This window comes from Sander lucioperca, chromosome 7 (genome assembly GCF_008315115.2).
Source record: "Sander lucioperca isolate FBNREF2018 chromosome 7, SLUC_FBN_1.2, whole genome shotgun sequence".
Taxonomy (NCBI): domain Eukaryota; kingdom Metazoa; phylum Chordata; class Actinopteri; order Perciformes; family Percidae; genus Sander; species Sander lucioperca.
This window is the reverse complement of record NC_050179.1, coordinates 15368023-15390823: the sequence shown is the minus strand read 5'-3', so window position 1 is coordinate 15390823 and position 22801 is coordinate 15368023. Positions and strand designations below refer to the sequence as shown.

At 39.2% G+C, this 22801-nt stretch overlaps 3 protein-coding genes across 7 annotated transcripts in view; 2 read left to right on the top strand and 1 right to left on the bottom strand.

Annotated features, from left to right (window-relative positions):
* Window positions 1-1648: 1648 nt before the first annotated feature.
* Window positions 1649-5751, bottom strand: LOC116045697 (zona pellucida sperm-binding protein 4-like). The gene is made up of 9 exons (XM_036002770.1): window positions 5662-5751; window positions 5199-5514; window positions 4923-5107; window positions 3329-3426; window positions 2941-3098; window positions 2664-2856; window positions 2365-2563; window positions 2179-2254; window positions 1649-1931 (listed from the first exon to the last, which is right to left on the bottom strand). The coding sequence occupies exons 1-9, from the start codon at window positions 5734-5736 to the stop codon at window positions 1831-1833; spliced, it is 1401 nt and encodes a 466-aa protein (XP_035858663.1). The 5' UTR covers window positions 5737-5751; the 3' UTR covers window positions 1649-1830.
* Window positions 5752-13922: 8171 nt separating this feature from the next.
* On the top strand, window positions 13923-16492 carry LOC116045694 (zona pellucida sperm-binding protein 3-like). 4 transcript variants are annotated; one of them, XM_036002768.1, is made up of 10 exons: window positions 13923-14405; window positions 14536-14654; window positions 14885-14988; window positions 15089-15266; window positions 15359-15476; window positions 15579-15661; window positions 15738-15844; window positions 15919-15960; window positions 16003-16072; window positions 16278-16492. In XM_036002768.1, exons 1-9 carry the CDS (start codon window positions 13983-13985, stop codon window positions 16065-16067), a joined length of 1239 nt encoding a protein of 412 aa, XP_035858661.1. In that variant the 5' UTR covers window positions 13923-13982; the 3' UTR covers window positions 16068-16072; window positions 16278-16492. The 4 variants fall into 4 exon arrangements, with proteins under 4 accessions (XP_035858661.1, XP_035858660.1, XP_035858659.1 ...); XM_036002769.1 differs by having other exon boundaries at window positions 13924-14405; window positions 15919-15957; window positions 16030-16072; window positions 16278-16395; XM_036002767.1 differs by having other exon boundaries at window positions 15738-15957; window positions 16030-16072.
* Window positions 16493-18524: 2032 nt separating this feature from the next.
* mapk8ip2 (mitogen-activated protein kinase 8 interacting protein 2) overlaps window positions 18525-22801 on the top strand; it is a 29020-nt gene continuing 24743 nt past the window's right edge. Inside the window, exon 1 of one of the 2 annotated variants that reach the window (XM_031293358.2) lies at window positions 18525-19067. In XM_031293358.2, coding sequence (XP_031149218.1) covers window positions 19003-19067 — 65 coding nt within the window. In that variant the 5' untranslated portion in view covers window positions 18525-19002. The remainder of the gene's footprint in view (window positions 19068-22801) is intronic. The other variant, XM_031293357.2, reaches the window with a different exon arrangement.

Genomic DNA, 22801 nt, shown 5'->3' with positions numbered 1-22801 from the left:
TTGTGAAATACATATTTCATAAAAACTGTCACTGGTGTTCCTGGCTAAGTAGTGACTATCTTGTGTAAAGGCTTTTAAAGAAGTTAAACATTAACTCATTAGTACCTATTTCATGTTCATAACTTCATATTGTCATTGTAATTATTCCTTTTGTCAGGCATGGCGAAATTGAGTTCAGCTGAAAAGCAGAAACGTTACAGAGAGCGTAGGAATGCGGATCCTGAGCGCAGAGCAGAGTATTTGCAGAAAAGGAAACAGGGCTATACCAAAGCTATTGAGACAAAGAAGAGAAAGAAAATAAGTCAACTTAATAAAAGGGAGATAAGATCAGAATGAAAGGCGTGGTGGATCCGGCAGCAAAGACACAGGGAAAGTCCTAGAGCCATTGCCAGTGAACAAGCGATCCGTTGAAAATGAACAGGGATTCTAATTCGTCACAGGTCTTTTGCAAGGGTGTAACTTTGGGTTCAACATTAGGGGGGTTGAGCTCTCCACCCAGGGGTGTAGTCTAATTTGATATATACACATCATTTTTTTTCCTGGCTCAGAATGGGCCTTTTTGGGGAAACATATAAAAGTGGGAGGAAGGACATTTTCAGTGTCAAACACTTAATTTTCTGCATTCTGATCATCTTTTATGCACCAATTTATGTTGGAAATATATTTATATATGGGAAGGAAAATACAAGTAACAATTCAAAGTATAAAAATATAATGGAATATAGTAGGGGGCTTTTACATTAGGGACCTGGGCCTAGATCCTAAAGTTGACTCCAAAGTCCTGCACGTTTGATAAGTGTGAACACATCCATGCCCATTGCACTTGAAAAGGTGGTCTTTACGGTTCATGTGTTCTCCCATACGGTTTGCATCAGGAGTAAAAACCAACTGTACCAAAACACTCCAACTATTTAGGGAAATCAATTGTGTATTTTTCTGACTTTATTTCACGGGCATGGAAAGCAACTTCTCTGATTGGTCAAAAACTTTCCAGAGCATCCTGGGAAAGCTAAAACTGCTTTAGCATCACAGCTAACGACAATAAAAGGACCGAAAATGAATAAAATATGGGCAAAAGACTATCACTATTGGATCTAAGAGTATGGACTTATTGCACAAAGTCATCTGAAAGAATGACGAGTTCCAGGAAAAGAATCGCAGACTTTGGACCAGTCTTTTATACTTTTCTGCATACTGAATGCAGTCGCGAACGCTCATGAGTCACACCTGCCTTGCTGTGTGCTTGAAAAACACATTTTTTCAAATACGCCGCACTTTCGCCGCATAAATTGACGATTTCCGCGCAAAATATGCAGGGCTTGCATGATTTCATAATCCCCGCATTTTCGTTGCAAAAAAGTCACATATATTTTAGCAGAAAGTTGCAAAAATGTTGCGTTTACTTCACACAAGAGCAGCCGGTTTCCCCTGTTGCCATGGGAACGTTATGAAGTGATGTAATTACGCGACGTGAACATCATCGAAAAGCTGCAAACCCCGCTATGAAGCCATGATGAAACCGCAGTTTTTGCAAGTTCGTGTTACTTTTTTTTGGTCATGTGAAATCAAAAGTTTCACATTTGGGTTGAATTTTTAGTGAAATTGTTATTCCAAAAGTGGGCGTTTCTGTATAATGACATGTATTTTCTGCAGTATTAATATTAGCTTTTAGTTCTATGAGTTCACAGAGTAAACCATATATCTAATTGACATTTTATAAAATCAGACAACATGGTATATCAGCATGGAGATTTATTCAAAACCTTCACTTATCACTTTTCATTAAGCATAAGAAAACTGATGTTGTATGATTCTGTCTGCATGTTGTTACTAAATTCTCTGGCTTGGGTCTATGATGATCAGCTCCTGACTGCTCACCACAGTGGTCTCAGCTCTGGAGTTCCTCTGGACAGAAGCAAGAACGTCTCTCCCTGTGTACAATACATGGCAATGGTCAGTTGCTGTAAGACTTGAGGTTAAGACACAAGCTGATGTCAGAGATCATTTACTTTGTCTGATTTCCATACCACAAACCATGCTGTTCCTGTATAACCCTTGAAAATCATGATCTATTTAGCTTCCTGTATTTATTTTAGTGAAAAACAAGGGTAACAGGCTTAGACTAACACCATATTGGTGGTGTATCTATCATCAAAGCGAATACTGTAGTCTACTTACTCTTTCTTGAGCACCGAGGTTCACAGTTATTTGCAAGAGAGGGTTGGCACACAGCTGTGTTGCAGTGGATATACACCTGGTCAAAAACAAATGTATTGTTGGAAAATATGTAGATACGTTGATATTAAAAATAGCATGAAAACTAAACTAAAACCTTTTTTTAAATAGGCTTGTTGGATCATATACCTTTACTTGGAGAGGAACCATAACCTGTGGATCTGAAGGGTGTCCCTTAGCACTGTCCGCGGGGGCACTGGGACTTCCAGTACCTACAAATGTGAACATCTTAAACACAAAACGTCTGTAGTGGCTTGGGAACTGGAGACCTGATGAGGCATCGACAGGGATCAGGGCGGTCATGTAATTGTCATCACGGTATAGGCAGCTATAGCAAGAAGACAAAGTGAAAAATTGGGACTTAGTATAAATATATTAAAAAAACATTATAAATGCCTATTTCCAAGTTAAACCATCAATATAAATACCCATCAATCAGCAAGTCCCACTGAGGAAGACTATAAGGGGAGGGGTCAGCAGTTGCCCAGCATCTTCCAAGAGTCAAGACCAGGTTGGGATCTGTCCTCTCCAGAATTCGGATCTCAACGTACACAGGATCCCTGAGAACCTTTTTGATGGGGTAGTCGGAAACCAGGTAAAATGAGCTGTAGGCCACATCCTCTGCTCAAAGAGAAAACACTGATTGGTGACGCAGTCACTGCCAAATGAAACTATAACTGCACATAATATCTCCTTGACACTAACGTTCCAAACAACCCTTGGCAGTACATATTCCGTTGCCCAGCCTCAGCTCCACATTCAGTGGTCCAAGAGCAGCAACTGGGGGTGGTGGAGGGACCAGTTGAACCTCAATGATCAGAGCCTCAACTGAGATGCCAGTATATCTACACTGGCAAATGAGCCTGAGACAAGAAATAAGGGCTTTGTCAGTCAATCAGTCAGAAAACAATTTGAATGTAGTTTGGGTTGTAAAATATCCCAATGAACTAACGATAACCAAGAAATTCAACAACAGTTCACTGTATTGTCTTACCACTGAATTGTCTGAATACTTTAAGCCTTAGCCGAGTACTAGTCATAGTAGTAGTAATCTTTCATGTTGTGATAAGTGTAAAGAAAGAAAAACACATACTGAAAGCTGCTGTCTCTGGTAATGGCTCCGTTTTGTCCAATAGCGACTTCAAAAGAGGAGGACATCCTGTTCTGATAGATTATAACCCCAGGCTCCTCCTACAGTAAATTAGCAGTATTTTGGTCTTTATTACAACCCGACAAAAATTAATACAAATCAAATTGAACAGTCAAATGAGTTAACAACACTTACCGTCATGTAGGGCTGGACGATTTTGGCTAAAATCATAATCACGATTAATCGAAAAAGTTACCTCGATTACGATTATTAAACGATTATTTTTAAAAAAAAATTCTTTTTTTATACTGTAAATATATTCACGGTTATTTTTTCTAATGAAAGAGTGCATAATCCTATCTTTGAGATTCTAAAATAAGGAAACAACACACAGATAGCAATTAATGCTTATTTATTAAATATTTCAAACAACTGAACTGAAATCTACAACAGTAGATTTTACAATGAAATAAAAACGTCTTGTAAAAAAGTAATTTAAGTTTTAATGTAAAAAAAAAAAAAAGTTTCCTAAAAATGTAGAAAATAAATAATAAATGTCCATCATAAGATTAACGGGAACCTGTGGTTAACTGTCTTTTCGGAGTTAAACTCCACAAGCGTGTCCTGTGGCTTGCCGGCCGTCACACACACACACACACACACACACACACACACACACACACACACACACACACACACACACACACACACACACACACACATACACACACACACACACACACACACACACACGTTTGTTTCACTATCTTTGTGGGGACCCGTCATTGACATAATGCATTCCCTAGCTCCTTACCCTAACCTTAACCATCACAACTAAATGCCTAACCTTAACCCTTACCCTCACCCTAACCATAACCTAATTCTAACCCTAATCCTAAAACCAAGTCTTAACCCTCAAACAGACCTTTAAAGTTGTGGGGTCCAGCATTTTGGGCCCCACAAGGCTGTGCAGACCCCACAAGGATACTGTATTCCCCGGTTTTTGGACCCCACGAATATAGTAAAACAAGCAGACACACACACACACACACACGTCCACAGCGCAGCAGGCAGAGGCCCCGTCTGTGTTGAGCAAAACATTACGTGAATTACTACGAGAATGGACGTGCATTTAATATAGGAAAAGTGCACAAGTATTAGCATAATTTGTTGTTGTTGTATGTGACGCTAAGGTCTAGTGACGATGCTATAAAGACCGTTGCCGTGCTTGCGTCGCTCCCTTACCCCTCCTACCAGTCCCTATGGCCACTTGGCCAGTGGGAATGCAAACGGGAAAAAATATTTTGGGGGAGAGTAGTTCTTAGAACTGCTTAGAAGTGTACTTTTCCTCTAAAAAGTACAAGTACTATCCGATCGGAAAGCACCTATGGTCGCAGACTCGACGGGGCGGAGTCACGTGACTACACACGCAGCGGCCGTAATATGTTTTAAGGGGAAAGTAAATTAACACACAGTGGGTGGCCGCGGAAATATTAATAGGATTAAAAGACCGAAATAACCGACTTGGTAAAATTACGTCGGTTATAGGCTCTGAATTTAGGTTACGATTATTTTTCAATTAATCATCCAGCCCTACCGTCATGACAGTGCCACAGGCAGTGACAGGGAACTGGTAGATGGCAAAAGCTGAAGTGGTGCCAACAGGACTGCAGGCTGGATCACTTCCAAGCAAAGTAACTGACTCCAAGTCGAGGTTTGGTAGGGTGGCATCTCTCGCCACTACCACGATGAACTGGCCGTCCACAGTGCACTGAAGAGTAACTGAGAAAAACTATTTATGAAGCAAAGACCCCATTTCAAGTATCAGAGTAGGATATCCATCTAGTTCTGTGAGGAATAGAAACATATTTACCAGATTTTCCATAATAGCACATGCGTCCATCAAAGCAGCAGTTTATAGCATTACATTGTGAAGCATCTATGTCAGGAGCTCCACACTGTATCTTGTACTGTTCAGCTACTTCACAAGAGTGAAATGCTTCTGTCGGCTGCTGAGGCTTATTAGGCTGTAGGAGCTGCTGAGGATGCTTCTGTGGAGGCTGTAGGGGCTGCTGAGGCTTCTGAGGAAACGGAGGCTGTAGGGGCTGCTGAGGCTTCTGAGAAAACAGAGGCTGTGGTGGCTGCTGAGGCTTCTGAGGAAACGGAGGCTGTGGGGGCTGCTGAGGCTTCTGAGGCGGATTGGGCCAAGACGGCTGTTTTGGAGGCTGTTTGGGTGGCCACTGAGGTCGAGATGGCTGGGGCTGCGGTTGCCACGGAGGCGGCTGAGGCAGCTGGGGCATAGGCGGCCACTTGAATTTATTAATCTCAGTGTTAACCACACCATCATCAAAAGCAAAACAACCAAGCAGGGCAACTGCCAGAAGGCAACCGCAAATCAACTTCAATGCCATGGCTTCACAGAACAGAGCGATTCACAAAGAACACTAGGTGCTGTTAAAAATATGTTCTGAAGATGCTGGCTTTTATAAGGTATTGGCAATGTTGACTTGCTGATGACTCACATCCTATTTGCCGCCCACACCTGCCAATGCTCCAGTAACTGGTTGGTCTGTGGTGATGCACTGAAGAGATTAGAGATCATGCCAAAAAAAGTAAATTCAGAGAACAAAATACAGGAATTTCACACATCAGCACAACAGCACCAGGAGATACTAACAGTATGCATGATAACAAACATACTATTATGTAGGAATCTATCCCAGCTTGCTACAGACAGCCCACTGATTATTATTGGTTTTCAATGGAATAAATAACAGCTTGTTTGTACATTTTCCACAAAAACCTTCACAGGGTCGTCATGACCTACAATGTGCAGGTCACATTGTATTTATGCAACAGACCTTCATGTAGACAAAACAAATACTTGTTATCATCTTAAGTATATTTGACTTTTCTAAAAATGTAGACCATGATAGAGTTTCCTTCAATCTTTTTAAATAACACACTACTATTAATTAAACATAAAAAGCAGTTTCAAAAAAGTGAGTTTTGACTTGTGATTTGAACATGGACATATTGGTGCAGTCTCAGATTTATCATTGTATTCATGTCCAAACAGTTGTTTAGAATAGTTACAGTTAACCTTTGACTTCCAAATATCTCCATTGCTATATAACTCAAGTTATGAGTTTTTTATTGAAGATATCTTTAATTTCTTAGAAGATATCTTAAAGCTATAGTGCATAGTTTCTGTCGCCTCCATGAGGATTTCTAAGTAATGACAACGCCAATGTTGCTGCATCCACATGAAAGCCTTCCGTAATCAAGAGCCCCCACCCCTCCTCCACACAGTTACTTGTAGCCAAGGAGGACACGGCGGATTAAAATAACATAATGGACTCTTCAGAAGAGGTAATTATCTTCACTCGAATTTCTGCACGCAAAAGTCACCGAAGTCACCGGATGCCACAATCTTCTGAACATTAATAATTTAATACAGTACATGTAATACATATTGCACCTTTAATTATCCTTTTGGATATTTGCAGTTAAAGTTTTAGTCAAAATGAAATTGTAGATCAGGCAAAACTAAAACATAATTTCATTTTACTTTATCTACAAAGACACTATGAGTATCTGGAGTATTCTGGAATCATATAAATGTTTAAAAAAATATGGCAAGCTTAAATGAATAATAATTAGATTGTATATATCTACAAAAGCCATAAGAGTGTAAGAATAATAATTCAAGATATTTCCCAAAATAGTTTTTTTTTCATAAATTGAATTTGCCTGTTTTGAAAGTTATCAGATAATGCCCTAAAACAATTACCAGTCATTGTCAACGGTACTGCCAAAGAAGTTATAAAAATGACATTTTTAAAATATATAACCTATTTGGTGGTGCTAAACCAGTACGGGTGTAATATATCTTTGGCTACTGGTAGGAGCCCTGGAGCCGTTTTGCAAGTGAAAGTCTGTTGGTTGCTTCCAGCATCTCAGTGGTGAGCTCATGGATGTATTATGTACTAAGACCTGAGCTACACATTTTTAAAATACACAGGTTGTTTTTTTCTTAACTTTATTTTCAAATTCTTACAAACAACATGTGACATAAAATTATAGAACAATTCTGCATCATACTCATTAAAGAATAAAGTCATTTTTCACTTTCAATGAAGCATTACAGTCTTATATTATAATGACAACATAAGCATACTCAAGACGAAAGATTAATTAGATAAGTATTTGATTAAACAGACAGACCCAAGTCGTTTCGCCAAACCCACCAGACTCACCATCAGACCATTTAAATAAACAGTAATTTTATCATTGTGAAATACACTTCATTCAACGTCGACAGAAAAAAAAAAAAAACTATTAAAAGCTTTTTGGGTTCATCTTCCCACTGTTCCAACAATCACCACTTTGGTTTGGTTGACATAAACCCTTAATTCACCCATTTTCTGGTAAAAATATGCTGGCTCTATTCACGCTAAAAGTATTGTATATTTAAATGGAGTCTTGTGAGTTTGGCGATGGCAATTTTGGGGCTGTTTCTGGTTTCTGGCGCCGGCCCCTTCTCTTCTGAAAGGGAAATCGACCTCATCTTGGGAGGGTACATTCACCTTCTCGACACCCGTAGACAAGGTAGAAATGCCGCAGAACTGGCCGACACAGAAAGGGCCGAGCTGGTAATGAGGTCCGTGAACGCATCGCCTTCATCGCATCCTTTTACAATAAAGCAGCTGTGAATATCTAGATCAGGGGTCACCAACCTTTTTGAAACTGAGAGCTACTTCATGGGTACTGAGTCATACGAAGGGCTACCAGTTTGATACACTCTTCTGAAATAACAAATTTGCTCAGTTTGCCTTTAGTTATATATGATTATTAATGATTAATGATAGTCATCTATGTGAAGACACTGATCACGTTAATGATTTGTCATTATCAATAATTATCAACGACTTAACAAGGTGGGAAACAGATAATATCAATATTCAATTTTCATTTTTTAGAACAGGCCTGAGGGCTACTCCTGTGATCCTTGGGGGCTACCTGGTGCCCACGGGCACCATGTTGGTGACCCCTGATCTAGATAGATAGATAGATAGATAGATAGATAGATAGATAGTTGCGATTTGATTTGTGTAAGGAAATAAATAATAATTTTCTATCACAGTTTTTACATCACCAACAATAAATAAATAAACATAAGACTAACATGACACCTGTCATGAACATGAAGGAATCATTTTGAGTGTTCATGACTGTTGTTATTAAGTGTCATTCGGTAAATTATGACACTTTTAATGCAAAGTTAGCATTGTCCGAGATGTCTTTGTCATGACAACTTGACATTAACTTTTAATACATAGTAGTGGTGTGACAATTTCACTCTCCTGTTTCTTTGCAACCTTTTCTGATTTTATTGTGTTATATGCTTCATTCTTTTTTATTGTATGTGTTGTTTTGTACTTGGCTCCTGATGTAAAGCACTTTGGATACCTGCTGGCGCTGTAAAGTGCTGTATAAATACATTTTGATTGATTGATTAATTGATTGATTAACGAAGACAACAATCTCTGTGTTATGACAACTTGACATTAAACAAGGCAATACAACCTGTTGATGTCGTTGTTATGACAACCTGACATTCACCTAGACCTGTCATAAATATGTCATAACAAGCCTAATTATCAAACTTTAATAAACTATTTAATTTTATGCGTTAACATTACATTTGACATTAAGGGGTTGGTTTTTACATTGGCTGTCATGAGAGCATTATAATAGTGTCATGAATATCTTTCTTGACCTCAAGTAAAGAAATAATTTGGACCTGTCATGTCATAATTATGACACTGTCATGTCAGTCTTATGCACACCCCTTCAAATAAAGTGTTACCAAATACGGAATAATTATGTGTTTTTTAGCAGTAAATTATGTAGCTTTTCCGGACAATATTAGAGATATTACTAAATACGTTTTAGTTTCAGAGACTGTGTTTATATTAGTGCTGTCAGTTAAACGCGTTATTAACGGCGTTAACGCAAACCCATTTTAACGGCGTAAATTTTTTTATCACGAGATTAACATTTTTTTTGGCATAGCAAACTTTGTAGTTTTTTTCACATGCTGTTGCAACAACTAGTAACGTTAGAAAAACTACAACACCACACCGGATCTAGCTAGACCGGAAACAAAACAACAACAGGCACGCCGCACACACTTGTTTGGGCTTGCGAGCCGGCCAAAGAGTAGTAGGCTAACGTCACGTTTTGAGTGGATGGCGAGCGCGAGACGCCGAAATGGAGGCCAATAAGATTCTGAATGGAAAGTTTACTTTTAAAAAGTTGCCAAATGGTTCCATTGACAAGACCAAAGTGATCTGTGTGTTTTGTCGTTGTGAACTGAGCTATCATCGCAGCACGTCCAGTCTGAAATACCACTTGATACCAAGCACACAGCTGATGTGAATTCTCCGCCCCCTCGTCAAAGCCAGGCGACAAAAGCACAAAGCAAGCCAATCCACTTTTCCATGTTGATAAGAGCATTAAAATAATAAAAAAAAAAATTGGACAAAAAGAAATCTAGGGACATTTAGAATAGATACGAATGTGCGATTAATTGCGAGTTAACTATGACATTAATGCGATTAATCACATTAAATATTTTAATCGTTTGACAGCACTAGTTTGTATATTCGGGCAAATTGGGACCTTGTCTGACTTTGTGCAGACGGATGTTTGAAAATGACTCTTGACACTAACTCCAAGGTCACTATTCGCCTTAATATAAAAAGGTCTCTCCAATTGATTTAGGAGGGTATCCAATATTGTTTAATACATTTTCTCTTATGTCTGGGGTAAAGACCATTACACATTTCACATATTCAGTTTTACCTAAGGCAAGTTGTATGACTCACCTATTCCTCTTCTGGCTTTTGTCTGCAACAACTCTCCTGTGGTTGGTGCAGGTACAGTATATCACACAGAACTCCTTAACGCCGGATCATCTGGCCTCCTGACCTCACTGAGCCTTTGACAGCTCTTTGAAGTGCTGGAATGTAGCTGTAGTCCTTTACTTCCTTGACTTCTTATTGTAACGCTTGTGGTACCTTTTTAGATGGTAAAAGTGTTTACATTAAGTGGATTCTAGCTCAATAATAAATAATAATAATAATAATAATAATAATAATAATTAAAAAAAAACATTTTTCTAGCTTTGATAAACACTGTTGGAATTCTTAGTTTTTGAACAGCCTATTTTAGGGGGGCTGAAGCTACCCCAAAATGTTCCTAAGCCCTCCTAAATAATAATAAGAACAACAATAACAATTCGATTTATCCTCATTCATATTTAGACGCAACAAATGATATATATCCAGCTACAAAAAAGCCGAAAAGTCCGAAGTTAGACAGAAGTACAGAGAGTCGTTGTGCTACCAAGATGATGCACCGCACCGTCTCGTTGCATTGGTGTCAACTGGCAGCTTTCAGAGCGTTGCAGACCGGCGCGTGCAAGTAACTGGGGGATTCATCTCGTTTCATCGCTACTCTTCGGTCTGAACTCTCTATGCACCCTCCCCCCCACACACACACATACACACACACCGGTACACGCTAATGGTGAAAGGAAGATTGATTACACTTAGCGTGATACAGAGTGAAATTCTAAGTTGTTTTTAATGACCTGCTTACCTTTAGCTACGTTTTCTTGAAGTAAAGGAAAGGGGATATTTTGGTTTGCTATGGAAAACTAAAGTCTAGCTAGAGTGAACGAGGGAAATACAAGAAATGGTTAACTTAGCAAGCTAATCACAACTCTATTCATTGCCAATAATATAGCCTATCTCTATAGAAGGCATATTCTAAAACAATATCAATCCCCATAGAATGTTGTTGTCACTGAAAACTAAAGTCATCGGGTCCCTGTTAATGCTATTGTACCGGTGTATCCTTCAATTCATTGAGCAGATGAGATGGATATTGGAAGATATTTCAGCAGAGAGAAAGAGAAGCAGGAGTTTGGCGGAGCAGTTGATTCTGAGGGAGCCAGCATGATTAAGGTCAGTAGTGGTCTATAGGTCTAAGGATTGTTTTGTAACAATAAGCATTTGTTGGCAGGCTAGGCACTATGCATAGCCTAAACTAAATTATTTCATTATATTTATTATATATGCTAGCTATATTCTATTTAACTTTCTTCATTCATTGGCTGTGATAAATTAAATACATATGTAGATGTTGCCTAAGGCTAGGCTAAAGATGAGCACATGCCCACATATACACATGTGAAAATAAAATGAAAGCAATCCTACATACAGTAAACGCTACTCCAAATCTTTTATTCCTTCTGCCATCAGGTTATTGTATTTAGACAGTAGCTACTTTAAATAGGATCTGTATCAATAGCTTACATGATAAAGTATGCAGTGATGCCTATTATGCCTATTTTTTTTCTTTTTCTTGTACTGCTATTTGTCATATTTGTTTAACTTACCAACTTATTAGCTATCTGGCCTCTGTCAGTTTTTGGACATTTTGGATGTTGTTTCATGTGACCAATTTGCATTTCGAAGTCATGAAATTAGCATCAGGGTTTTTTTTATCTTAAAGGATAAAACAGAAGGAATAGATTAGAAAAAGAAGAAAAGGATATGTCTGTCACTTTTTACTTGTTAACATATTGGTTTCTTGACTGGTTGTTGACATAAGTGTAGCTCTAATACAGTAACAAAACATGTGAGTGAACTTGCAAACGCAAGTTACAAATACCCTGGGGGCTAAGCCCCCCCTGTCTTTCAATCCTAGTGACATCCCTGTTTTTGAATATTATTGATCAGAATTTCTCAATTCCTACCTACATGTTGACAACATGTCTAAAGCATAAGATTACTTAATGTTGAACTTACTCAAATGATCCATTTGCTTTTCGCTTGGGTAATCTGCCCATTGCCCGGTGGTTGTAGTCCACACAGCATTCCAGGATGGGAGAAAAACGTGCAATCACCAAAGGCTTGTTGTTTGCGTTGTTGTCATTACTTAGAATTCCTCATATGGGCAACAGAAACTATGCACTATAGCTTTAAAATTGTGCAAAATTGTACAAATATTAGTTGTCACTTGAGATTTTTTGGGTTGGGATTTTATTGATATAAATTGAGATAATAGATAGAGATAATAGTTTCATTAGTACAACTCAAGATCTTTAACTGCAAGTTACAAAATCATGTCGGTTGGTGTACCAATAAACCAATATACCAAACTAAATAAAAAACATAACAAAAAAATAACATGTTCCCCTTATTTCTCTTTGCACACGTTCTGAATAATGCTTCCTTTTTTGTAACCACTTCTTTCAATTGAAGTTTTTCTGGAGTTACGGCATTTTAAACACTTGGCTTCTGTATTACTGTTCAGTTTCATGGTTAATCTCAGGTGATACTGGCTGGAGACAGTGGTGTAATGTAACTAAGTACATTTACTCAAGTACTGTACTTTACTTGTCTTTTTTTTCATGCCACTTTCTACTTCTAATCCACTACATTTCAGAGGAATATATTGTACTTTTTACTCTACTACATTCATCTGACAGCTTTAGTTACTAGTTACTTTACGAATTAAGATTTCTGCACACATGTAGTTTTTATTAAATTGTATGTATTTATGTATTTATTTGACAGAGACAATGCACAGCTCCTTAGCAAAACCAGAGTTAGCTATAAGCTAATTTTCATCTGAAGTCCCTTGGCAGAAAACAGAGAATAACATCTCTGTCAGAAGGGAAACCTAACACTGGAGTATAAAAACGTAATAGTTTATAAACTGCAATGTTTTATTATAAATTAAACTACTCAACAACAGCTGAAATAATCAGCAGTGTAAACAGTTGATTGACTGAACTGTTTTGATCGTTTCCAGTTTCTAAAATGTGAGGATTTGTCTGCATTGAGTACTTTTAGTTTTAATACTTTAAGTAATTTTTTCTGATGAATCTTAGATACATTTACTAAAGTAACATTTTCAATGCAGGACTTTTGCTTTACAGAGTATTTTTACAGTGTGGTATTAGTACTTTTACTTAAGTAAAAGATCAGAATACTTCTTCCACCACTGGCTGGAGGCTGGAGCCATATTGATTTGCAGCCTTTCACAAAATGTACTTTGGCAAAATACTGAAGTTTGACATGTTGAGGGCAGGTAGACCTAACCCAGAGTCAACATAACTGTTTGTTGCCACCACTTTTTAAGTGCATGTTTGCCAACTAGTTATATATTGTTTCTCACTTGCTTGAAGAAAAATGATTGTTAACTTTTAAATGAACCTGATGATGCTATTACAGTTTTCATTTAATTTGGTACGTTAACCTCACATTGATTTGTTTCAGCACATGGGCGGTTATTTCTGGGCACAGTAACATTTTATGCATTAAAAGAATGAATAATCTAAACCCAGCTGATGATGCCATGTCAGAGCTGTAAGCATCTCTTTTGGTCTGCAGCTGCAATGATTTCATTGGCTAAGGTTTATACTCATCAGTTCTGATGGGTAATGGCCAACAGAAGGGGCGGGAATGTAATGGCAGTAAACATGCTCACTGTACTATAAAAGCAGGTGCACATGCCCACCTTCCCTACAGCATCTAGTGATCTTGTGTAGGTAATTTGTTGCTGTGAAGCCATAGTGATGAAGTGTACTGCAGTGTGCCTTGTGGCACTGGCCTTACATGTCAGCTTATGCGATGCTCAATGGAACCCTCCTTTTAACAAGCAATGGCCAATGGCAGTGAAAAAAACTCCTCAAGAGCCACAACAGACAAAGCAGACATTTGAGAAGCCACTCACCTGGAAATACCCTGTATTAGCCTCAGCTGTTGCCCCAGTCGCGGTGCCTTTCGAGCTGAGATATCCTGTTCCTGCTGCAACTGTTGCTGTTGAGTGCAAAGAGAAGGTTGCTCATGTGGAAGTCAAGAAGGACATATTTGGGACTGGCCACTTAATCAACCCTTCTGAACTTTTCCTGGGAAACTGTGCTCCTGCTGCAGAGGACCCTGTTGCTAAAGTGTTGATTTTTGAAGTGGCACTGCAAGATTGTCAAAGCACATTAACGGTAAGATGAAGATGCCAAAATAATACACTGCAATGAATATTAATTCAAACTATGGTAAAATATGTTCATGTATGATGCTATTTTATTGCAATATATATATTTATATATATAATATTTATATCTCAACTAGATGAACCAAGATTCCCTCATCTACAGCTTCACTGTGAACTATACTCCCCGTCCTCTGGACATTGCTCCTGTGGTGAGGGCTATCCAAGCTGCTGTAATTGTGGAGTGCCACTACCCAAGGTATGTAGACTATATGTGAAAGGTGTGGCAATACGCAGACAAACAAATAAATAACATAATACAACATAACGATCTTAAACTGACATGTAATCCATTACCCTTGACCTAAGCAAATCCAGTAACCATAGATCACCAAATCTGATTAGCTTATTCGAACAGCAGATGGACATTGATGTGAAAAGTACTTACTACCTACTAGTCTGCATTGTAATGAACATTTAATCATTCAGGAAGCTAAATGTGAGCAGCCTTCCTCTTGACGCCCTGTGGATCCCATTCTCTGCGGTTATGGTGGCAAATGAATTCTTATACTTCACCCTGAAACTAATGATGGGTGAGTTAAAAAAATTATTTATCTTTTTAACTTCTATGGGACTGTGATTTGAAATATATATTTGTCGACAATGCTAAAATGTCATTATCTCCTTGCACAGATGACTGGAAAAATGAGAGGCCAAGCCATCAGTATTTCCTGGGACAGGTTATAAATATTGAGGCTACCGTTAAGCAGTTCTTCCATGTGCCGCTCAGAGTTTATGTGGATACCTGCGTAGCTACTCTTTCAGCTGACGTGACCTCCACCCCTAGTTATGCCTTTATTGATAACTTTGGGTGAGTTAATTGAAGTTTTTCTGTACAGTGAGACTATATTATCACAAACACTCACAAGTCCATCACTAATGTTAATGTTTCTCCACATGCAGGTGTTTGGTCGATGCTAGGATCACAGGCTCTGTCTCTAAGTTCATGCCTCGCGTTGCAGACAACAAGCTTCAGTTCCAGTTGGAAGCCTTCAGATTCCAGGGTGTTGCTAGTGGAGTGGTGAGCATCTTCAAGACTGATTTAATATTTTCTGCTATAGACTACATCCAATGCTGCGTAAAAACCTCTAATAATAACCCAAACCCTCTATTATTCCAACAGCTCTACGTTACTTGCCACTTGAAAGCGACATCTGCTAACGATGGCGTCGATGCTACACATAGAGCTTGTTCCTACATCAGTGGGTGAGTCTGCATGTGTGAAAAAAGTGTGATTATGTGTGATATGGTATTCACTACTTGCGTCTCTCTTTCTTCATAGTTGGAAGGAGGCCAGCGGAGTTGATGCAGCTTGTGGCTCCTGTGAATCTGGTTCATTTGGACCACCTGTACCTAGTTTAGTTTTACCAGCTAACCCTCCAGGTGGTGGAGTTAACACTGGTGCCTCTGGTGGTGGCGGCTCAACTGGTGCTGGTGGTGGCGGCTCAACTGGTGGTGGCGGCTCAACTGGTGGTGGCGGCTCAACTGGTGCTGGCGGCAGTGGCAGCGGCAGCGGCGGCGGTGGCTCAACTGGTTTTGGCGGCGGTGGCTCAACTGGTTATGGCGGCAACATGAAGAATCCTTGGAGAAAGAGTCGGGATGTTTCCCATAGAGAAAGTTTGTTAAAAAAAATTAATTGTCTAAAGCATGTGATATTATATGAGGAAAATTGAACAGTCAACACATTAAATTACACTACTATTTTTATCAGAGTTGATATTATGTTGCCACTATCACAAGTTGGTACTATATGTGTGCCTGTGTTGTAAGACAACCACAATGGTGCATACTATGACACATGTCTTCTGTCTTTCTTCCTTAGTTTTCGAATGGGATGGTCTTGTCACCCTGGGTCCCTTCAACATTGGAGAGAAGGTGGTCACTTAACTGAAGTCCCTGCCATGGCTATGACCATCAGAATAAACAGTCTCCTTACTTCATAACTGTCTGTATGTTATTCAATTGCTTCTTGATAATAGTTCAGTTTAAACAAAGTAACCCTATTTACTCAGTTGATCAACATTTAACATAGGCTATCAAAACACAATTAAAGTGTAAGAACCAGAAAAATGAAAGATAACTTGCTTTACATTGCCCTCTGTGTTATGCTAAATGTTACATATGGATCACATCTGCCCAGTTCATAGACCATAGGCTACATCTTCCATTTGATGGAAATAAAAATGCAATTGTGTGATAGGCTTGTGTCATTTATTGGATAGAACCATTACAGGAAAGGCAAACATTTTCCTGTTTTTCTTTTAAGCTGTACACTGACCATATAGTGATTAACTAAAGGAATAGTACGGCTCCTTATTAGTTAACATAAAGTTACAAAACCAATTGAATAAATAAGAAAATCATTTGGTAAAAATTAAAGTTGTAATGGGTGTTACCCTCCATTTCATCACTGTTTGTTGTTTGAATAACTTAGTGAATCCTGTTAAGTGTAAGGGGGGCAATACTACGGTGTCCGACAGGTGCAAACACACTGCAACTTAATGAAACACACGCAAATAGACAAAACATAAGCAAATTAAGAAAACATCTTCATTAATTTGAAAAAAACGTTGCATCCAGATTACACAACGGATGTTCTCCAGGCCTCTATGGGGAGCGCTATGTGGAACAGCTTGATTTTCGACTCCACGGGGGGGGGCGGCGCTCCCCCTAAAGGCCTGGAGAACTTCCGTTGTGTAATATGCAGCAGGTTTTTTTGTTGCATTTGTTTTCGTGGATTGTATGCTTTTCTTTTTGCATCGTTTCTGTATTTGCAGCGAGTTTGTGTATTTGGTTGTGTTGTGTGTATTTGCAGCGCGTTTGCTAAATGCTGCGCATGTGTTGTCAAATTTATGAATATGTTTTCTTAATTTGCTTGTGTTTTGTCTATTGGTGTGTGTTTCATTAAGTTGCAGTGCGTTTGCCCGTCGGCCACCGTACAATACAATTGCACTTGTTCTGTCAGCTTTTCAGTGAGTGAGTGGACATTTACCGCCCCCGTGTGGCACAGGTGGTAAACTGCAGCTTAGCCATATACACTTCAGCACCACAGGCAGTAAACAGCTCCACACTGCGCCTGCTCAATATCGCATGATACCTCCTAACGTCTGAGGTGTGATTCACTGATTGATTGTCAATCTACAATCAGTGATAAATACAAATGGAGGAAAAGTGCAACCTTCAGCCTCTAATCATCTTAAAGCAACGCCAATCTCAATTAAAAATATACCTAGCATATACAGTATGTGTTTTTCTCTAAAAGACAGTGTTTTCTGGGGGGGGGATTATTAAGATGTTTGTATGGCTTATTATAGTGAATCTACTTACAAAGGTTATACATTTGAGATAGCCTACATGTAAGGTTAAATAGAATAAAAATATGGATTGTATGTGATTAGACCTTCCATAATACCCTACATGGAATTGTATTAGACTATGTGTATTACTATTTTCATAATAAATCAAATATATATACACACTGCACAGTGGCGTGTATTGTGTTAAATAGCCTGTATACTGTATGTGCACAATGACACTAAAACAGTCCCCAATATGTTTTGTATCTTACCTGTGCATTTTTTGGCACTTTGTAGTCTTTTGTGCCCTGAGAATTTACCAGTTCTTCATTTCAGTGTTTGCCATTGCATATGCCATGCTTTCTGCCTTTGCGTTATCGTTTGTTGGTTAATTTTCTGTAGCACTGTGCTCTCCTGCTGGCAGTACTTTCTCTTTTCTGTCTCAAGTTGACTGCCACAAGCGGGATGGAAGGCAAATCAACTAAAGCTAAACAATAAGCCATAGTCCATCTTACCAACAGTGGCTTGAATAATAGGCCATTGAAACGCAAGTCTTTTCCGGGGAACCCCTGGATCCCTCCAAAGGACCTCTCTAGTGGTCCCCGGACCTAACTTTGGAAAGCACGTTTGCTCTGTCTGCTTGTTTTCCTGTCAGTGTAATGTCATTTTAAACATTTTACGAAAATAGTTTTTCTACGCCACTGTTTTTCTGCTTATCGAGGGTGCAGGCTCAAGCTGTGCCTGCATCCACTCAGGACAGCCTACTTACAGGCCTACGGTATCGGCACCACTGACGTTATATCGTCTCTGCTCCACACCCCCTCCTCCTCTGTCTCTGCCTGTCTCCGCACTGCTGGCCCCTATCCGTTGTGTGTCACAGGCAGCATCACAGCAGCAGACATTTGGCGAGGAAAAAACGGACTGCGGTCACATACTGCGCGCTTATGCTTCGTGTGGACGTATCGGGGGGGAACAGGATTTTATATTAATTTTCGCGGCGTTGTGCACTGTCTCCGAAGAGCATTTCTTTCTTTGACACCCCCTCCCATCTGCTTGTGTGGATGGTTGACTGCAGATTTGATGTTGCTGAGCAGGCTCGTCTGATTGAAGGCTTGCGACCAGGCATCTGTGGGGCCGCAGGGAGAGAAACCTCTGTCCACGGCTGCGTCTGTCCTCTGCCCTGTGATTGTGAATGGACTGCGCTCCCCTCCGTGATTTTCTGCAGTCGCTCTGAGTCATTTGTGGAAGAAGATGGCGGACAGGGCTGAGATGTTTTCCCTATCCACTTTCCATTCCTTGTCTCCTCCTGGCTGCAGGTAAGAGCTACATAGAGCGACAGTGTGGGGGATGATGGGGGACGATGCTCACGGTTGATGAGTGGAGGAAATGACACTCAAGGTGATAAACATATGTATCCGTTTTGTTTTGATGACTGCAATAAAACACATTCCCTACCCTGGGTAGTAGATATTTTGAATAACCTGCCGGCCTGCTGCTGCCTCCCTGCGATAGACCTGCAGCTAAAAAGGGCCGGTTGTTTGTGTTTTGGAGCTGATACTTTCATTAAAGACAACTATTTTAAGACAACTTGTATTATTCTCCGAGTGTGAAGATGAGCAAATGGTAAATTAGATGACAAATGATTGATCTTAAGATGTCGCGACATGGGCACCCGCCTTGCGCATTCTCTGTGTGAGGCCCACGCCCTGTTGAGTCCAACCCAGGCAAGGGCATGTTGCTGAACAATGATTTACGGAAGTCCACTGATATTGACATTGTTTCAAATGTCTCTAATGTGACCTCTGCGACACACAATACGGCAAATCTGCTTGCATTGTCTACTTGCCTAAACACAATTGTGAGTGGGATTCTACTGGCTGGTAGAGATCAATAACTTGTGCAGAATTAGCGACACAGTATTCTCTCCAAGGTTGTCCATGTTAGGTTAAACGACATGACACGACATTTCTTTAATTGTTTTTTGGATGTAAATTAGGCCTGGTAAGATGTGGAGTAATGAAAGACTTTGGTGTGATTTGGATGGAATTGTGTGGAGGCTGCTGCAATATTCATATCTGCTTATGCCTTGAGGCAGATTGGAAAATGTTCCAGAAACATGATAGATTTCATTGTATTTCTAATTCCATTACCATATGCAATAATGTCACGTCTACTACGGCATAAGGCCTTCCTCTCTGTCACCAAATACAGTAGAAGAAATCCTATTAACAACAATTATTTGTAAAATGTTGTAAATGTCTTGCTATACTATTACATCTTTGTAAAAATATGCATTTGATGTTGATGCTTAGAGCACCTCTTTGCACATATGCATATAGTGCTACAACATTTCATTGCCCCTGTGTCTGCCTCCACATGTCCAACGTCCTTACAGAATGCAATCACATTAGCAAGCCAGGTCCCAGTGGATTTTATATCCACAACATGCACTAATGTGGGATTTAGTTACATACTGTAGCTTCATCTCATGGCTGGATCATATCAGATCAATAGGCCTGTTTTTTTTTTTTAGTTCAGAGCATAGAGCCAAGCTTTGGCCATTGCATCAATAATAGCATTGGTGATCAGCTAAAGTGAGCTAGTCTTTATTAATCTTTTATTTATTAGAGGAATAGTAGGGGTAACTCTTTTCTTTATGCAGTCTTTTCGCCTGCTGATATATTGTGTTACTGACGTTTTAGTTTACTTCTCAGTGCTCAGAAATAAAGCCAGGTTTACAGACGACATGTAAAGAGCAGCTGCTTGCATCACTATATTAAGGGTTGAGACTGTTCTATTGCACTTGATTGTTTTGAATAATTTGTACATTCAAGAGTACACATATTATGCCTATTGGTTTAGCTATGAATCATGATTTCTGATTGTGAATACCAATAATTCACTTTGATGAAATATTAGTATTTAGGAGCATAAGGAGATGAAAATGTCCAGATATGTAGATTTGTTTAATGAAAAGTACATTGCTCATTTAGTAATGGGTCCATTTGTTTTGTGTGTGTGTGTGTGTGTGTATTTTCCTTCCAGTATGTTTATGTTGTGTCTATGTGTTGTTGTGTCTAACTGATTCATGGGTGAAACCACCAGTGGTGTGATGGTGTGGTACAGTAATCTGCCTTACATAACCTTAAACACTGTTTCCAATGGGCAACATAATCCATAAGTGAGCCCATCTTTCTCTCCCGAGTACCAGAAATGTATGACAGACTATAATTTCTCCTGCCCTCTCAATCTTTCCACTGAAAAAAACAAACCTTAAAAGGTACATATCAGCTGCATATCAGGTGTACTTTTCAATTGATGTAACCTCTAATTTGTGTTGTTGAGATATGTGAGTGTACTCATTTACAACATAAAATGAGGGACGTGGTTTCATATGGTGAAGTTACGTAATCAATACTTCATTTTTCCATCAAGGCTTTATCTTACAGATACACTATATTTATATAGAAAAGAACTCCATCCAGGTCTGCCATGATTAAAGTAAATAAACCCCTGCTGTGGTTTGCTGAAACCTAAAACTAATGTGCTGATATATCAAAATGTGGGACTTAACGTACCAGTGACCCATACTTTAGAATTCATTGATTACATTTTGTGAAAGGATTGTTGTTGTAAATTTGCTGAGGCAGCAGTCTTAATGCAGACTGGTGGGAGGTCATTTTTGGGGGGAGTTAGGCTGTATGTGGGAGGGTTGGGTTCGGAAAGCAGGTTCCATTTTGGATCTGGTTTCAAGATGGTTTAATGTGTTTAGCTTCAACAAATCACCTACTGACTATTTATGATCTTTTGTATTTTTAAAGTAACCATTCATTCATAACATTTCTTTTTTCAAATAAATTGTGGAGCTTAAAATGGATGAAAGCTAAATCTAAATGGATTCAACTACACTGTATATGATTAGTCAATTAGTTGATAAACTCAGAATATATCAGCAATTGTTTAGATAATTGATTATCTAATTGATCATTTTTGAAGCAAAATGGCAAAAATGCACTGGTAACGGCGTCTCAGATGTGAGTATTTCCTGGTTTTCATAGTCTTCCACGACAATAAATTGATTTTATTTAGAATTTCACCTGATGATCAGACAGAACAAGACATTTGAAGACATTACCTTGAGCTCTGGGAAACTGGTATGGACGTGTTTCACTTCTTTCTGAGTAACTAAAGAATCAAGAAAATAATCGGCAGATTAATCAGTAATGACAATAATCTTTAGTTGAAAGGAGTTGAAAGGGTTTTTGATTTGATAAGATATTTTGATTCCAGATTCAGATTTGATATAATTCTGTCAAACCCCAGTTGTATTCCATCAGAGTACATCTATATTTTAAAACTAGACTACTACAACCCCCCCCCCCCCCTTATCCCTCTCCCTGTGAATGTCATATGTTTAGCAGTCAATGTTCCACTTTTGCCTTCCGACTCTTTGAAGGCTGTTTGAGAGGGCAGAGGGGGGGAAGTGAGTGGTGGGTATGGTTACCATGGGGTAAGAGGCTTAACTCAAACACAGATTCATTTTAGCTTAGGCGTACCATCTCTGCCTCCCCCATGCTGTCTTCCATATCTCATCTCTCTCTCCCTCTCTCTCACACTCTGTGTACAACCAACACTTGGCATGTTTTTACATGTCAATCTTTGCAGCGGCTTGTTGCTACAGCTGTGTTTTTCCAGTCATCATATTTAAGCAGTCAATGTGACTTGTTTTCCATCAGTATGACGCCAGTGAATGTTTCCCATCTATCAGCAGCATTTGCTTTACATCGGATGACTTCATCAATCCAAAATACAGACAAATCAACATGAAATCATCTGCTCTGAGATGCATCATGTCCGCCTTTAGTTCAAAGATGGCGTTAGCATCAGGTTTGGATCTGACACAGACAACAGAGAGTGCCTCATTAGGTTAAATATATGACTCGTGTGTGGGTGTGTCTCTACATTACTGATGGTGGGTGAAAAGCCTGGGAAATTGATCGCGTTAACGAGTCAGATGCAGCCACATCAAATGTCCTTGGCTTTTCAAGAT